This window comes from Alexandromys fortis, unplaced genomic scaffold (assembly GCF_014885135.2).
Source record: "Alexandromys fortis isolate MF-2015 unplaced genomic scaffold, M_Fortis_MF-2015_v1.1 scaffold_7, whole genome shotgun sequence".
Taxonomy (NCBI): Eukaryota; Metazoa; Chordata; class Mammalia; order Rodentia; family Cricetidae; genus Alexandromys; species Alexandromys fortis.
Genome location: NW_026067920.1, coordinates 7,374,428 through 7,391,750, shown reverse-complemented (window position 1 = coordinate 7,391,750; position 17,323 = coordinate 7,374,428). Strand labels below are relative to the sequence as shown.

Below are 17,323 nucleotides of genomic sequence, written 5' to 3'. Positions count from 1 at the left end.
GCAGCTGGGTGACTGTCAGGCATTCATTCTCTCTCACACTCATTTCACAGGGTTCCCGGTCCTCTGCCCAAGTCCAGCTCACACGTGGGGAGCCGGAGGGATGAGGACTCAGAACCTGCCTTCCTCATGATTTCTTTATGCGCATTGGTGTTTTGCCTGCACGTGTGTCCGCGTGAGTGTTACAATATAAAGCACATTACAGGAACACTACACACTCCTAGAGGGAGAGCAGATATAGAAAGAGCAAATTGACCTCTAAAAGATATGTTTAATAAACCCCAGCAGTAGATTGCATAATGCTTTATTAACTTTGTATTTTCTAAATGCTAATGAGAAAGGAACAGCAGCCACCTGAGCAACTCCTCACCTCTACTAGACCCTCAAACCAAAGGACCAAGTCTGTCTTTGCCGCCTTATATTCCTCTCTGCCCAGCCACCATTTCCTGTTTCCTCCTCCCTAGTGCTGGGATCAAAGGCATGTGCCACCACTGCCTGGTCTCTATGGTTCACTAGCGGCTAGCTTCTCACTCTGATCTCCAGGCAAGCTTTATTTGTTAGAACACGAGCAAAATATCACCACAGGATCTCCTGGAACTGGAGTTACAGACGGGTGTGATCTGTCTGGTGGGTACTGGGAATTGAACCCGCTCCTCTGGAAGAGCAGATAGTGCTTTCAACTGCTGAGCCATCTCTCCAGCCCCCAGAGCTGCCTTCTAAAGCTAAAAGTGATCTTCACATCTTGAACCTCTTCTCTCCACAACAGACTTCTCCTGACTTGATGAAATCAGAGCCTTACTGTTCTGTATTAGATGCATTCCCATCTAATAGATGGGCAAACTGAGGCTCAGTAGGACCCTGCTAGTGAGCTCTGGCTTCTAGAGTTCTGACTGTTCCTCACATCACGTTTCCTGACCCCATGCCCTGAGATTTTCAAAGTCCTGCCTCCATACCCCTCTGTAAAAGCTTTGCCCCACCGACATCAGACAGCAGGACTTTGGTGTCAGCCACACTTTGCAGCCCTGTGGCCCTTGCTCTGTGGGCCCTAGGCACAGCAGTGCCTTGCCTTCATGCTGGCATTGAATGCAGGGGCTGGCACATGGGGGCCGCCCGTTGAATGTCACACACAGCACTGGAGGGTGGGGGAGGTTGGCAGTGCTTCCCAGAGCAGCCAGGTTCCCAGAGTCTAGAAGAGCAGGGAGAGCCAGCACACGCCAGAGCTTGGCCTCGGGAGCCCCTGCCTCTGCCTTGGGCCTCATCTCCAGCTCTGCCTCAGAAGACTCTACAGCTGGATTTGGTCTCTATAGCTCCCTCAGCAGGCATGTCCTTGCCTGTGAATGAGAGCAAGGCATTGAGGAGGGGGGACCAGGCGATTTGCATGCATAGCCCAGCTATGTCCTATGGCCCCAGCTAGCAGGCAAAGGGGAGCAGGTACAGGTACTATACAGAAAGGGCAGCCCTCTGGGTCAGTGGCTGTGGCTTTGCATCAGGCGAGAGTGGAGGGACCAGCTTGGACTGAAATGTCCAAGATTGCCCAGGAGGGTGTGGTACACTGTGATGCTAAAGCCATCATCCCAGAGTTTCCTGCCACTCTGACCTGGAGGATGTGGACAGCTTGACCCCTTGGAAGCAGACCAAGGTCAGTGTCTGGGGGCCAGTTCCTGTATCTATGGACACCCGCCCTCAGCATAGACTCGCAGGGCCTGGCTGGATGGAGGATGCCCACTTGATCTTCATTCCTTTCTGTCTCTTCTTTTCAGATTTTCCCTGACCGGGCGGCAAGGCCAGGAGCTTCAGGGAACCGGAGGGAGCTGCCTTGTCCCGCTGTGGCGGCCTCCCAAGAAAGAACCAAGAGGTGTGCTTCCTGCCAGTCTGTCAGCAGCTCCCTTGGCAAACTGTCTGGGAAGGCTTAGCAAGTGAGGTGCTTACAGATCACCCCTCGATCAATACTTGACACCATGATTAGTAGTTTGTATTCCCATGGGGGGATTTTTGTGCTAATAGGAAACCCCAAGAGATCCCGGGAGGTCAGGACCCATTCACTTAGATCACTTCATTTTCCTCCCTGCCTGAGCGGTGCCATTTACCTCACATGTGGGGAAACTGAGGCCCTGGGAGGTTAAGGGACATGACTGACGTCCCATCGAAGGGAGGTGTTAGATCAAGAGCAGATGCAATGTCTCTGGGTCTGTGGCCGATTCTTTCTTCGCCACAGCTCTGCTCCATCAGAAGTCCTAAGGGGTCATAAGGACCCAGCTGACTCGGTGGATGGTCAAGAAGAGCTTTGGGGGGCTTTTCTGGGAGTTCTTACAACTCCAACCCCAGGTCTGTACAGGCAGCAAGCTGCTCCAGAGGCCTGAGGCAGACATTCAGATGACAGCTGGGGTTTGCCTGGCTTCTCGACAGGTTTCATATGCCTGTGAAGATTCAGAGCATGTCCAAATGCTGCCTTGGCCCAGGGTGGCTGGGGCTGGTGTCTCTCACCGAGCCCCCTCTCTCCCGGCCCAAGTCAGGGCTATGATTAATCATCAACAAAAGCAGAAACAAGCAGAAAAATGTAATCAGCTTGGGAAGGGCATGGCCGGGCAGGGATGTGGCAATCAGCTTTCCCGCTGGGGCCTTCGGCTGATTGGACTCAAGGGGGCAAGGGAGATAGTTCAGACGGGGGTTCCAGCTGAGGCCCACCCAGGCCAGAAGGTCACCATATCCCATAACTGTACCTGTGCACACATATCTGTGCCCATCCATGTGTGCATGCCACTCCCAACTCAAGGGCCTTCACACTTGGCCACACCTGCCTCCTGGCTTATGCCCTTCCCTGCCAGCTCCCAGTCCCGGCACACGTAGGTGGTCATGCACACTCATCGGCATGTGGATTTGAAAACGCATGTACACAGTGTCCTGGACGAAGAATAAGATAAACACATGCACATGCTGCCCTCAGACACTTGTTCCCACCCCCGTAGCACACATGCTCAAGATCTGAGGAAGGTCTAACCTGCAGCCATGTGACCAGCAGGCCCTGGGGCATCTGTCTCCTCCTCACTGCCCCTGGGGACATGAGACAGACCTTGGCTACTGCCCTGCAAACTGAGTGGCAGGGGCCCCGAGGAGGATCCAGGACTGGAGGATCCAGGACTAGAGCCCTGTGTGGGATCCAGTCAACTGCTGGTGTCAGTCACAGGCCGGTAGTCTCCTGCAGAGCAGATCTGTGCTTGGTCCTGCTTGGTGACCTTGGCCAACGTCCTTTTTTAAGCCTCAGTTTCCCCACCTTGGAGGCTCTCCTGGCACCAACACGAGGATCACTGGTTTTGAGGATCCCCGCGCCTGGGGAAACCTCACCTTTCTGGGTCTCTAGTCGTTAGTTCTCATCTCTCCGCGCTTGCTGGGGGAGGGCTAGAGGGGCAGGTGGGACGGTGGGTACAAGGAACAGCTCCACCCCCAGTCCACACCACCGTGGTCCCGCTGGCTGAGAACGTGGGGTGCGGGAGACAACAATCCGAAGCAGACTGGGGGAAAGCAGAATCGGGGCGAACCGGAGAGAAGGCGCCCGGGCAGGCTCGGGGCGGCCGCTCAGGGGCCGGCAGCGGGAAGGGGCGGGGGCGGGAGGGGCGGGCGGGGGAGGCGGGAGCGCGGCGACTGCCGCGCAGAGCGAGCAAGCAAGCGAGCTAGAGTGCAGGCGGCGGCGGCGGGAGCCGGAGCGGCGGGCCGGGTGGCCGCACCAGCGAGCGGGCGGCGAGCAGCGCAGAGCGCGCGGGGCAGCGCGGAGGGAGCGCAGCGTGCGGCGGTCGGAGCCGGAGCCGAGAGGCCGGAGCGGCGCCGCCCCCGCTGTCCCTGCGAGGCCCCGGCCGGGAGCCCGACGAGGGAGCTGGCGGCATGGCCCGGCGGCCCGGGGCGCGGGGGCGCTAGGTCCCGGGCGGGTGCCCCGTACCTCGCCGCCGCCACCGCGCGCCGCACCGCGCGCCCGGCCCGCTCCGGCCGCCCCAGGGGCCACCGGCGGCCCATGAGCCCCGGCCTCAAAGTTTGCGGCGGGCGGGCGGGCGCGGAGCCTCCAAGATGCCGTTCCACCCGGTGACGGCGGCGTTGATGTACCGGGGCATCTACACCGTGCCCAACCTGCTGTCGGAGCAGCGCCCGGTGGATATTCCAGAGGACGAGCTGGAGGGTGAGTGCCCCGCCGGGACCCCCGCCACGAGCTCTCCTACCTGTGCGGCCAGGTGCTGCGCTGGCTGGCCGGGGGGCGCCGGGGACCCTGCTGCGCGACTCGGTTGAACGACTGCGCGGGAGGCGGGACGGCCCGGCTGCCCGGTGCTCCGCGGTAAGGGTTGCCGCGGCGCGGGGACAGCGCGGCCCCTGCCCGCGTGGCCCCCGGCGCTGCGGAAACTTGCGGGGCCCCGCAGCGGGATCGTTGGGCCGCTTGGCCCGCGGTGACGGTGCGGCAAGGCGGCGGGGGCTGAAGCTGGGGGTCCGAGCTGTGCCCCCCGCGCCCGCCGCCTGAGCGCCCGCATCCTGATCCCTTCTACGGCGCCCGCCCGTGGCTCTGCGCTCCTATTGACATTCCGCTCGTGTCGCGTTCAGAATCCAATCCGCTCCGGCAGCGGGAGAAGGGGAGAGGGCGACTGCCCCGCTCTTGCCGGGTGCCGGGGCTGCCCTCATCCCCTGCGAGGGACCCCCCACCCGTGCGCTGCCAAAGCGGCCGGGAGGCGGTGGCGACAACAAGTGGCCGGATTGGGAGGCTCAGTCGCGTTAGCGAAGCCTGGAAGGGAAAGGCAGAGGCCGGAACCCAATCCTCCCCCGACCCTAGTCCTTGTGCCTTTCGGGAATAGGGACTGCAGGCTGTTGGCTATTGAAGATCAGCGCAGCAGGCAGCGGCTGGGGTTCCCAGACTGAGTGTCCTGGGGCGCAGTGAGACCCCTGTGGCCTTCCTAGCTCCTTCTCTGCTGAGATTGGGGGCGGGGGTATGCTCAAGATTCCCCTCCCCCAGGCCTCTTGAGGACCCATATGGAGTGGAGTCAGGGACTCTGAACTGAAGGGAGTCTTGGTCCCTTAGGATGTTTGTCGGCTGCTGGGGGAGGGGCTGATATTACCCAGAGAATGGGCCAGTCTCCTATTGCTGGAGTCGAAGGGTCTCAGCTCTGGGGTCTCATCTGAGCCCATAGGAATGCATTGGAGGGACCAACACAGAAAGGACGATAGTAGGAGCTCAGGAGGAGCCTTTCATAAAGTCTTTTCTTCGGCCAGGCCTGGCCTGGGGCAAATTTTGGGCGAGTAGACTGTGGCGAGAAAGAGAAAAAAGAAAGCAACTCCCATGCTCACTGCACCACAGGCACCAGACACTGCTTCCCAAAGCCAGCCCGCACTCAGGTACAGAGGGGCGTCTCGGCCGCAACACAGGCGGGACAGATGGAAGGATGCTGTCCCTGACCTGACCTTAGCATTCACCCTGTGAAACCCAGGTCCTGTCCTGTCTGGACCAAAGCAGAGCCTCCTTCAGGTGGAGAGAAAGGGGGGAGGTGATAGGGTCTGGGAGGGGCACACGGCACAGGCCAGTTTTCCTTTACTTTATCGCCTCTTATTCTGGGCCACGCAGAAGCCTTCCTCCTCATGCCTGGGACAGAGGCAACATGTCTTCCCAGACTCCAGGCAGGTTTGGCTTCATTCCCTCCTTTGCTTCCAGCATCCCAACCCATGACCCTGGCTCCACAGTTCCAGGTCTCACTGTGTCCCTCCACTCCTGATCCCCTGGTCCTAGAGTGCACACTCAGGGACAGGGAGAAGCTGAGGGAGACTGGCATGCAGGGGTGGGTAGGACAATGGTGGGCAGTGCAAGGGCAAGGAGGCCCAAGATCCATCTGAGCCATCCCGCGGACATGCTGGCAGAAGCCCAGCCGCGTTAGTCACCGTCCTACCAAACACACACCCTGCTTCTCTTTGATCCCCTTCAGGGCTAGCAGAGGGACCCTGATGCAGGGGGCACCTGAAGGACAGGGTCATTCCTGTGGCTGGCAGGTTGAGGGCACAGAGCCAGCAGACGCCTGTGGGAATCTGCACATGAAGGCAGGAAGTTGTCCCTGGTTCTTCTTGGCTGCGAAGGCCCTGTCCAGGTCCTGGGCTCCTTGCAGCAGGCTTGCATGCCAGGACTGAGTGCAGAGTGGCTGTCCTTCCTCCAGATGCTACCTCTGCCCTCTCAGTCTCTCCAGGACACACTAGCAATTCCTGTCCCGGGGCAGTTGGGGTGAGACCCAGGCCCATTGCTGGAAGGAGTTTGTGAGGAAGCCACATGGACCAGAGAGGGTAGTAGTGGCCTGGGATGAAATACTGCAGACACCTCGTGCCTGCCTGCTGCAGAAATCCAGGGGGGGCGGTCAGTCTGTGTGGGCGGGGGACCAAGAGCAGGAAGGGAGGAGGGGGATGTGGGGGTGAAATGAGAACAGCCAGGCAGCACTGGGTTCGAGTCTCCACACTCTTGGCTCGTGGGGTGAACTTGGACGATCGTTTGAGTCTTGGTTTCCGCGTCTATAAAAGCAGGTTGGCGTTGTCATTTCCAGGAGGGATGGCGTGGGAGTACTCAGCACAGGGCCTGGCGGTGGGGGCTGAGGACCCAAATGTAACAGCAAAAGAGACTGAGGAAGAGCACCCTATGAGCCAGAGAGTGTAGGGTGGCAGCAAGGGGCGTGGGGATTGGCCAAGGAGGCGAGTGAGGGGCCCGACTGGGGACCATTGGCCCTAGGGAAGCTGTTCATAGCTAATTGGCAGGAGGAGGAAGGGGCTAGCAGAGTTAACTTGGAGGTCCACCCCAGCCCCTGTGAGAGAGGCAAGTGTACTTCTCCTGAATACCCCCACCATGGTTGGAACAACCCCCCCCCCCCCCCCCCCCCCCCCCCCCCGCCTTCTGAATGTATCCAAGCAGGGACCTCCAGGAACAACGAGACAGACTGGTCCAGCATTCAAGGGTAGGGATGGAAATGGCCGGCCAGGAAGAGGAGAGAGGCAAACGGCCACACAGCTAAGTTCCGGGGTGCACACTTGACTGTGGAGCCTGTGTTGAGGGTGGCCAACTGGGGGCACTAGGGTAGGTGCACATACACCCCCCCCCCCTTTCTGCCTTTGCTTCCTTAAGCCAAGCTCAGCAGCCGCCTCTGCACAGGCCAAAAAATCAGGGCGGATGAAGAGTTGGGGCGCAGGGCCAATGCCGCGGACAATGGCAGCCACCACAGATGACTACTGCTCCTCCAGTGTCCCCTGTCTATCCAGACAAACTCTCTGGCAGAACACTGCTTCCTTTTGGGTCTGCTAGAGACTCAGCCCCTGCACAGCCACAGGTTGGGGAGGGGCTGGGAATGCCAGACTAAAAACTGCAAGTAGGGGACAATATCAGCCTGGAAACTTGGAGGCCCTGCCAGCCCATTCCCGGGCCAGACATCCCTATGCCAAGATGGAGTACAATGAGTTTTGTCTGGCCTCACAGGGCAGGGAAGGAACAAGGCTTTCGGGGAATACACCTAGCAATATGTCCATGACATACAGTGACAGGCACCCTGAAACCCACCCCATTAAGGAGCCCTTAGCAGAGGCCAGACCCCAGCCATGGGACAAGAACCTCATCCTAGACTCAGAGGGAAATAAGTGCCTTGCCCCGGTCTTGGCTGCTGAGCAGGGGGGAGCTAGAATTCAAACCCAGGCCTTGGGTTTTGGTCCCAGCCAGCACGCAGGCCAGCCTCGCATCCCAGGTTCACCCAGGCCTCCTTTCCCTTCCCACACTGCCATCTGGGATGGTCTGATTGACAATGGCCACCTCAAAGTCAGGCTTGGCCAGACACTTGCATCTACGATTGTTCTTGTTCCAGCATTGATTACAGAGAGCTGCACTGTACAGGTTAATGGTAACGATGGGCCAGAGCTGGGATTCACCCCGGGTCTGTGATGGCAGCTGCTTCTCTGACTCCCTGGGCCTCTGTCGGCAGATGGAGGTGAACTGGGCTGGGTCGGCGCTCTGAAACATTAGTGTGAGCTAGGTGAGCTGGGAAGGTGGGGGTTGGGAGAGGCACAGATGGAGAGCGGCCGGCTATGAGTTTACCCAGTAGCCTTGGGAGGTCAGCCCTGCCTGAGCCATGATGTCTTTGGTACCCACGCGGCTGTCTCAGAGCCCGTCCCCTGAGCATATATCCCGAAAGTCACTTGCTCATTATTGTCCCTCCTGTCTGGTGCATTTTCCTCGCGGGCCTCAGAAAAGGGCATCAGGGCAGCCCTGCAACTGGGGAGTCACCTTGAACCCTGCTCAGACATCAGCTCGCAGCAGAGGGTGGCTTTCGCAGCAGCCCCCGCCGTATCTAGGACTTTCCCATCCTTCCTTGAGCTCCCTAATTGACTTCATTTTCCAAGGGGTACAATTTCTGACTGTGCCGCTCCCCAAACCAACCCGTGGCTGCTTCCCCACCTCCAGCTTTATCGCTCTCCTCTGTGGGTGGCCTACAGACCTTGTACGAGGCACGCAAACCTCTGCTTGAGCCTTCCTCTGAGGGCTCTAGGAGACCGGCCCGACGTCGGCCATTCCGTCCTTTCATTATCCAGCAGGTCTCTTTTCCAGTGACAGGTCCTGCTCCAGGGAACGAGGACACTGTCGCAGAACAATCCATTTTAGGGGAAGAGAAGATGTGTGGAGGGGTGGGCAACTAGAGCAAAGACCAGGCCAGCTCGGGGCAGAGCGGCAGAGTCATGCCAGCCGGGACTCCAGGCTACACCTGAGTTAGATACGAGAACAGAATAACGCTGCAGACAAAGCAGCAGCAGGTTCAGAGCGGCCTTGGTGTCCCCAGGCTTGAGGGTCCCCCTGGGGACTGTGCCCATGACACCAGTCCAGAAAGGTGACAACATGGTTAGAAATGAGATGGGGCGGGGGAGGAAGAACGGAAGCACACCTCCACTATCCAGACAGTTCTCCGCAGCAGTCCTGGCTCTGCAGCAGCCATAACTGCTGCCAGGCCTTCTCTGGTCACAAGGGGCAATTGCCTCCCTCGGGGCCCAGGAAAATGTTGGTGGTACTCGGCCTAGAGCTGCCAGGGTCCAGAGTTTTCAGTACCCCCTGGATCTGACTCAGATCTGCCAGCTCAGCTCAGCTACTTTCCTGGCCCTAAAGCTCCTAGTACAGAAACCAGTTCCCAAGACTTGCCTGAGGTGTGTGTGTCGGGGTAGGGGGGAGTGGGTATTGTTTACCTCAGCCTACCTGTGGGACTCTGACCTCCAGTTCTCATATATGAGTCCACATGGAAGAGCCAGGTGAGGACCGGGACCTGGGTGGGGTCAAGCCACCTTTCTGTGGGCCACGACTTCTGCTCTGTGGCAGGGCCACACTGCTGGCCCGCACTCTGTGAACGTGTCACTAGCAGCACAGTGTAGGAGCCTTGAATTCTCAGAGTTAGGCTGGCCTCCCGGCCTCAGTAGAGCAGCATGGAGCCTCTCATGTCTTTATTCTTTCTCTCTCTCTCTCTCTCTCTCTCTCTCTCTCTCTCTCTCTCTCTCACACACACACACACACACACACACACACACGACTTGACTGCCTACTGAGTCAGGGGAACAACTTAGGCAAAGGGGCCAGGAGGCTGCCAAGCGAACAAGAGCCCACAGGGAACTGGATCTAAGGACTGAAGTCTGTTCCTCTAGGGCAATGTTCTTTAGGACCCTGCCGAGTGTGATAATCAAGGCAGAAGCAGACAGACAGGTGGGGCAAAGGTGAAAGGTTAGGGCCCTTCAAGTCCTCCCCCTCCCCGCTTCTGCCTGAGGGCTGCTCACACATTGCACCCACTTGCTGTGGGTGAGACTAAGGCTGGTCTGGGCGCATGTGTTAAGTTGCCTGGTCCCCAGGTCCTAGTCAAGTGGACTGTTCCTCCCAGAATCCCTCAGGTCCTCAATCTTTCCTAGTATGCCACGCAGAGTATGAAGCTCAGAGATCATGCCTGGGCCTGGTGGGGATCAGCTCTTTTATCTATTTTCTATTTATTTATTTATTTATTTTTGCTTTTTTGAGACAGGGTTTCTCTGTGGCTTTGGAGCCTGTCCTGGAACTAGCTCTGTAGACCAGGCTGGTCTCGAACTCACAGAGATCCGCCTGCCTCTGCGTCTAAACCAGGAGGCCTGTGAATTTTAGCCATCACTTAGTAGCTTGAGTCACGTGGCCATCCCACCATGAGCTAATACTGCCTGACGGCAAGAGTCTGAACTGGGAGAGGAAGCCCAACAGGAAGATGAGGCAAGAATCTGGCGTTCTCCCTGTGCCCACCAAGAAGGCTGTCAGACCCACGGGTGGCCACCGTCTCAGGCCGGCTACACCTTTGTCTCCTCTGCCTTGCCTGCCCAGAGACTCCAGATCACAGCCCAAGAGTGACCTGGACACCCTATGACAGAGTTCTAGGTTCTGAGTGGGGCTCAGATCCTAGGAATCTGGGAAAGGGGACACTGGGGTCAGGCCGAGGTTTCAGCCTTCTGTTCCTCCACAGAGATCCGAGAGGCCTTCAAGGTGTTTGACCGCGATGGCAATGGCTTCATCTCTAAGCAGGAGCTGGGGACAGCCATGCGCTCCTTGGGTTACATGCCCAACGAGGTGGAGCTGGAGGTTATCATCCAGCGGCTGGACATGGATGGTGAGATGCCCTGCCTCGATCTCCTTCCCACCATCAACCTAGGCCCCAGCGCCTGAACCATAGAGGCTGAGACCGCTCTGGCCTCTTACCTCTTGCACTTCTCAGCCTAGAAAGTGAGGGGACAGGAGGTGTGACAGCCACACACAGGATCTAAGACTGCCCCTTCCACTGTGGTCTGAGAAGGATTTTAAGGTTGGAAAAGGGGGGTAAAATAACTCTCAGCTTCCATCACCCAAATAAATGGTAGCTGTATTTGCCACCTGCTATTTTTATTAAAGAAAAACTCATAAGAATGATTGGCAATGCCAAGTCCCCTCTGCTTCATCCCACCTGTTGCCTCCTTGCCCCTTCCTCTCCCTCCAGAGCAGGCACTGGTCTGGGCAGCCAGCTTCATGCTGAGCCTTACTCCCATCTGAATGGCAGAGTGATGATCGCTGTGCTGGGGAGCCATGGAGAGTTCTGAGTGTACTAGTAGAGTTCACACATCTGGGGACCATCTGCTGCTCTCCTCCCCCAGCCCCCAGGAGAACCCCATCACCAGCTCAGAGCCTGGCATGTTAGGCATCCCTGAAACTGACTGGAGGCTAAGGGAAGGGGTTGAGGTCCCATGGAAGGCCTGAGGCAGGCCAAGACTCCATTTCATGCCTTTTGAACTCTGGGGTGCCTGATCATGCTCTCAGCCTGACCCATTCATTAGTCCTGTGCCCACTCTAGGTGATGGCCAAGTGGACTTCGAGGAGTTTGTAACACTCCTGGGACCCAAGCTTTCCACCTCGGGGATCCCAGAGAAGTTCCACGGTACTGACTTTGACACTGTCTTCTGGAAGGTATGCCCTGGCTGCCGGGACTCTGCTGTGTGACTGCGGAGGTGTTGAGGGGCCTGTGTGTGGTCAGATCCACACTGTAACGAGAGGAATGGCCACTGTCCACTGGATGTCCTGCTTCCTGGAGGCCTGGGCTCCTTGAGGCAATGGACCAGGTGGTCCTAGTCTTACAGGATCTGGAGGCTTGTGTTCCTACAGGGCGCTGGGTGGGGACTGTGGCAGGGTAGTGGTCAGAGCTTGTCCCTTTTGCCACCCAAGTGTGACATGCAGAAGCTGACAGTGGACGAGCTGAAGCGACTCCTCTATGACACCTTCTGCGAGCATCTGTCCATGAAGGACATCGAGAACATCATCATGACCGAGGAGGAGAGCCACCTGGGCACCACCGAGGAGTGTCCTGTGGACGTGGAGAGTGAGTGGCCTGCCTTGGGACCTCGTGGGTGGGTTCCGATGCTTGAGCAGGGGATACACCAGGGGTTTGCATGGGGCCTCCTTGTCCCCAGCCTTGTGTCCTTGTTTGCCCCAAGTTAAGTCCACGTGCCGAAGTGCAGACCTGACTCCATCCCTTTGCTGTCCCCTTCTGTCTTCCCCTGGTGTTCCTGGTGGGCGGCTGCAGCCTGTTCCAACCAGCAGATCCGCCAGACGTGTGTGCGCAAGAGCCTGATCTGCGCCTTCGCCATCGCCTTCATCATCAGTGTCATGCTCATTGCAGCCAACCAGGTGCTGCGCAGCGGCATGAAATAGGCACTAACGGGTGCCCGCCTGGCACACTCCACACCCACTGCTGCCTGCAGCCTTTCCCCTCAGCTTACTCTTTGGGCCACCACCCACAGGCACTTTGAGCCTGGACACTGACCACCCCAATCCTAGCCCTATACCCTGCCTGTGCCCCTACCTGGCCTGTCTGTAGCGTTAACTTCCCACCACCCAGGAGCTCCTGGGAAAGGAGGGGCTTTACAGGAGTCCCTAGGATCCAGTTCCTGCTGTCATCTTTTAGGCAGGCGAGAAACTCATGTCCAGAGCTGTGGGTGGGGTGGAGGTGGGCACAAGGCTGGGGCTCCTGGGTCCCTTCCTCTGATCCTCCTTAGACTCAAAGCCAGTCCTCCCACCCACCTTCTGGGGCCTGTGTCTGTCCATTTCAGAGGTGAGGAGCCTGAGGCTGGGGGCTAAGATCTGGCTTCAGATTCTTCTTCCACATGGCTTTTCAGGAAAGGCAAATGCTCATGCAAGATGGGGCATCAGAGGTAGCCAAGCCTTCCACCAAAGTCTTAGAGACCAAGGTCCAGTTGTCTCCCAGCACAGAACCTAGAAACCCAACTGAGGAGGAGAGCAGAGCCCCTGTAGCCCACATGACTTCCCCATTGGCCAGGGTGCAACCTGAAGGACCTGACTCCCCTGAAGATCTGGCCTGCCCTTCTAGGGTCCCACTTCTCTGTACTCCCAAGGCCAGAGATCCAGCTCTCAGCTCTCATACGCGCTCCACGTGTGCCATCCCATTTCCTGGCACTGGTGCAGCCTGGGCAGACGCAGGGCCGAGACAGTTGGCAGAGTCCTTGGGCTTCTTTCCCTAGCCTGGGGCCACAGCCACACTGGCATGCTCTGTGCCCAGCCTGGCTGAGCCCCTACTGATGATCCCTAAGCAAGAAGGGCTGTATGCAGAGGACACCCTGGAGGGGATTTTGTCTCATTCCAGCTCGCCTGTCCCCTGACGGAGGCAGGAGGACAGAGTCAACAACATGAGTGCCAGCAAGACCATGGAGGGCAGACTTTCTTTATCAACATTCGGATGCTTCTCACCATCTTCTCAAGATATGCCCTGAGGGATGGTGGGTGGATGAGGAGGCCAAGCTCACAGTCTCAGAGGCTCTAGGGGGAGCAGTGGGAAGGCAGCCCCGCTTCATAGGTTGAGCAAATGTCTTTACTGTGACTGGTGACCAGGAGAAGTCAGGGAGGGGGGAAGGGCTCAGCCCCACTGGACTCTGGGCTGTAGGGACCACCCTCCAGGAGGGGGTGCCCGCAGGGAGGGGGGCAGCTCCTGCATTGGTGGCCAGCCCACAGGGTACTGGAAGACAGTGGTTCTGATGGGTTCCGCCCTAGAGAGAAGAAAGACAGAGTCAGAATGGGGCACCTCCCGGAGCCACCTTGCTCTCCCACCGGCTGTGGGAACGGTGACCTCCTGCATGGCCCTTCTGGAAGCAGACGCTCAGAGCCAGCAGCCTCTTCTCAGAACTGAGTCCAAGATGGGGCTCCAGGCAGAGACTGAATGACAGGAATGGTTTGGGGCAACATGGAAGTACTCTTAGTGTCCACCTGTGGGGACCAGTTAAACATATATGCACGCCAACAGCAGAGAATGCTATGCAGCCTGTGTAAAAATCAAGGCCTATATGCACTGATGAGGAAAGATATACTATGTAAGGAGAAAAAGCTTATAAAATAATGTATATAGCATGATACTATTTTTGTTTAAAAATATATAACATATATAAATGCATAAAAACAACCCTGGAGTCACAGAAAATGTTAACAGTGGTTCTGAGTGGTGTAGTTACGGATGGGGGCGGTTTGTTTTAACCTTTTTATACTTCTCAAAACTTTTACCAGCGCATAAGCCTTTGAAACCAGAAAAAAAATATCATTTTTTTTTTAAAAAGCATTACCGCTTATGCCACTCACTCTCCTTACTATTCACCTCCCTAAAGTCAGAGCCCATCTGAGTGATCCTTAGGGAGGACCGCTGGGTGCAACCTGTAGTATCCAGGCCCAGAGCAGCATGCAGGCAGCCTGCCCCTGTCCCCTACCCAGACCCTGCAGACCTAGGCAGTCTCAGGCTAGAGACGAGTAGTAGGGATGGCGTCTGTGCCCCAGGTCTGGCACTAGGAGGTCATTCAGTGACAAAGTCATGAGAGGATACACGGTCTAGAGAAATCCCAGAATTCAGGTAAGGCAGTGAAGGGTCAGCCACACGAGCAAAGTTTTACAAGCACATAAGCCCTTAAAACAAGCGGTGGGAGGAGGCGGTTCACGCTGTCCCCTAACCCTTCAGTTTCTTCTGCCTCAACTCTCAGGAAAGGAGAGGTCCTGGCAGCTCCTGACCACCTTAGGTGCCTAGCAACCAGCCCTCTGCAGAAAGAAGAACCTGAGCCTCCAGTGAGGTGTCAGGACAACTCAGGACCAAGGTGGTTATGGGGACCGCCTCAGGGTTTGCTTGGCCATGTCCATCCAGTCTGTAGGGTCAGACCTACTGCAGTACTGCCTAGCATGGAGGTCTTGCTGAGGAGCCCCAATGCAGCTTCCAGAACTCCCACTGGGAGGATAGGGACACCCAGCTCAGTGACTTGCTGCCTGCTGAAAGTGCAGGAAGCAGCCCTGACATGACTGACGGGGCTGGGTTTATAAGCACCACCAACCACAGTAAAGATGGAGTAGGAGAGAACGCCACAGTTGCGGAAGGGAGTATCCCAGAGAGCAGCCAACCTAGGGATTCCTGTGGGGCCAAAGTAATGGTGGGGTTCCCCCATGGAGGGGTGGTCCTGGGGAGTTCCTGCCCCTAAGCCTCAGACCTTCCCTTTAAAATGGCTCATCCAGTGCCTTTCCTGCTCTGAGGCCCCCAACAGGGCATCATTCATGTCCACTCGTGGACACTGACACCCTGCCCGGACCCTGCCTCAGAGCCCACTCCTGCAGAGCACAGGGGTCACAGGTATGCAGTGCTCTTCATGGCCTGCTCGCTCTGTGTACAAGGGCAGCAGCAGGAGCCTGGCATGCCCCCAGCTCTGGTCCTTATCAAAAGGAAAGAGTCTCACAGGGGTGAATGTGCAGGACAGAGCGCTGGCCCGGAGAGGGGTGCACGTGGGAGATTAAGAAGGATAAAGGCTCAATCACAAGAGCCAACAATAGGAAGCGGACAGCACTGCCTGGCGGGCCAGGGATTAGTCTGTGCGTCCGTCCGAGGTCTGAGGCCAGTTGCTCCCTTCTGAGTCTGCTGTCTGCTCTTGGCTAGTCCCTCAGGGTCAGGACTGAGGAAATGAGCAGACACCAACAGTCTATGCCTTTGGGAAGCCTGTGTCCCCCATTAAGGAGAGCCCACAGGTCTGGGTGGTGCTGAGTGAGTCAGGTGGCATCTGTGCCCCAGGGAAGAGAGCATACATCCTGAAAGGAGGAGTCCCTACAAGGGGCCCTTGGTGATGCCATTCAGGCTAGGGTCCCTGATCCCCAAAATGTGTCTTAATAGTCACCATGTCCTGGTCATCATTTTTACCAAAGCTTGCAGGCTGAGCGGGGTTTTGCCAGGAGAAGAGGTGAGGAGGCAGCACCCAATGACCCAAGCAAGGTTAAGAGATGGCTAATAGGTGCTCTCCCCAGGCCCTCTCCCTTTGAGTCTGGGTCCCAAGAAGAGACCTCAACCTCAATGGACATTGGAGGGTCTCAGATGGGGTAGAGCCTGGGGCCAAGGTACCTTTCAAAACTGGTGGGGCTGCAAGAGCTGCAGAGGACAGGGGCTAAGGGGACACTGCTCTCACGTGGCTCCTCTCGGGGATGTGAGACAGAACAGGGAAACCCACGGTGAGACCAGAGATGCAGGACCCAATGCTGGGGACACATGTCAGAGTACACTATCACCTTTCTCCTGTCAACTCCTTTCGAGGCTGCATGAGTGTCTCTGCCCAGGAAAAAAGCCATCTTGCCTGGTGCCCTCGGGTGAGTGGTTGGGCGGAGAGAGACAACAGGCAGCAAAGAGAAAAGCAATTCCCTGGAAGTGACCAGAAGGAGAGTGGCCCAGAAATCAGGATTCGAACTTCTACGAACCTAGGATGGCAGCTTCCCCACCAAGTCGTTGCCATTGTCACTTCGGACCTGCACCTGAAGTGGTGGTCCTTGGGCAGTCCTGAACACCTTAACAGGAGCCGGGGCCTAAGCAGCAGGAAGAGCAAACTCCAGAGTTGCACAAGTGTGTGCCAGGCTCTGAGTGCCTGGGACCATGTACAGGACACACCACGAACAGCAAACCGGGCCATCGTGTGGCTGCCACCTCTAGTGGCAACTTGGGCTACTTGTTTATCCTCAGTTCCCATATCATCCCCTGCTCCTGTATCCACTCTGAGCATGTCTGTCTCTCTGTACTCAGGCAAGGACTTTGGGCATGCTGTCTCTACCTGCTTGCCACTAACTCAAGTTCTTCCTGAACCCTTCTCACCGCCCCAATGTGCCCTCACACGGAAGGAAGGGGACTGCTAAGGCAAAACAGTGGAGTAAGCAGCCACTACATCACAGTTACCAAGTAGAAAGCTCAGAGAAACACGGTGGGCTCAGAATGGGCACCCTGTGGGCTTCTGACCAGCATGACCCTTGGACACTGTTGAAAGAGCCTAGATCCCTTCAAATGAGTCCAGAAGAAAGGGGTGTCATATTCTGTTTAAGTTGTATCTGTACTATGTTTTTAAAATGGGGTACAGACACAGGGTACAGGTTTGAGCTGAAAGTAAGATGGGGCTGTAGAGGAGGTTCAACAGTTAAGAGCACTGGCTGCTCTCACAGAGGACCCAGGTTTGATCTCCAGCACCTATCACAACCATCTAAACTCCAGCTCCCAGGATCCAACTCTTCTAGCCTCCACAGGCAATGCACACACATGGTATGCAGACAAGTATATACAGGCAAAATATCCATACACATAAAAATTAAACCACTTTTTTTTGAGGGGTAAAATACAAATGTGTTTTTTTTTGGGGGGGGCCTTTCTGAGACAAGTTTCTCTGTGTAACAGTCCTAGCTGTCCTGGAACTTGCCCTGTAGACCGGGCTGGGCTTGAACTCACAGAGGTCTGCCTGCCTCTCCTCCCGAGTGCTGGAATAAAGTGGG

General features: G+C 57.0%; 2 protein-coding genes across 6 annotated transcripts in view; one reads left to right on the top strand and one right to left on the bottom strand.

The window, feature by feature from the left end:
* Positions 1-3,718: 3,718 nt before the first annotated feature.
* Cabp7 (calcium binding protein 7) lies at positions 3,719-13,070 on the top strand. Its single transcript, XM_050141128.1, has 5 exons — positions 3,719-4,162; positions 10,494-10,637; positions 11,352-11,464; positions 11,720-11,873; positions 12,078-13,070. Exons 1-5 carry the CDS (start codon positions 4,054-4,056, stop codon positions 12,203-12,205), a joined length of 648 nt encoding a protein of 215 aa, XP_049997085.1. The 5' UTR covers positions 3,719-4,053; the 3' UTR covers positions 12,206-13,070.
* Positions 13,071-13,218: 148 nt separating this feature from the next.
* The window catches only part of Zmat5 (zinc finger matrin-type 5), a 31,513-nt gene continuing 27,408 nt past the window's right edge, over positions 13,219-17,323 (bottom strand). For 4 of the 5 annotated variants that reach the window (XM_050141131.1, XM_050141133.1, XM_050141130.1 and 1 more), the window contains one exon: positions 13,362-13,554. In XM_050141131.1, the coding sequence (XP_049997088.1) occupies positions 13,425-13,554 (130 nt within the window). In that variant the 3' untranslated portion in view covers positions 13,362-13,424. Of the gene's footprint in view, positions 13,555-17,323 lie in introns of all 5 variants that reach the window. The other variant, XM_050141129.1, reaches the window with a different exon arrangement.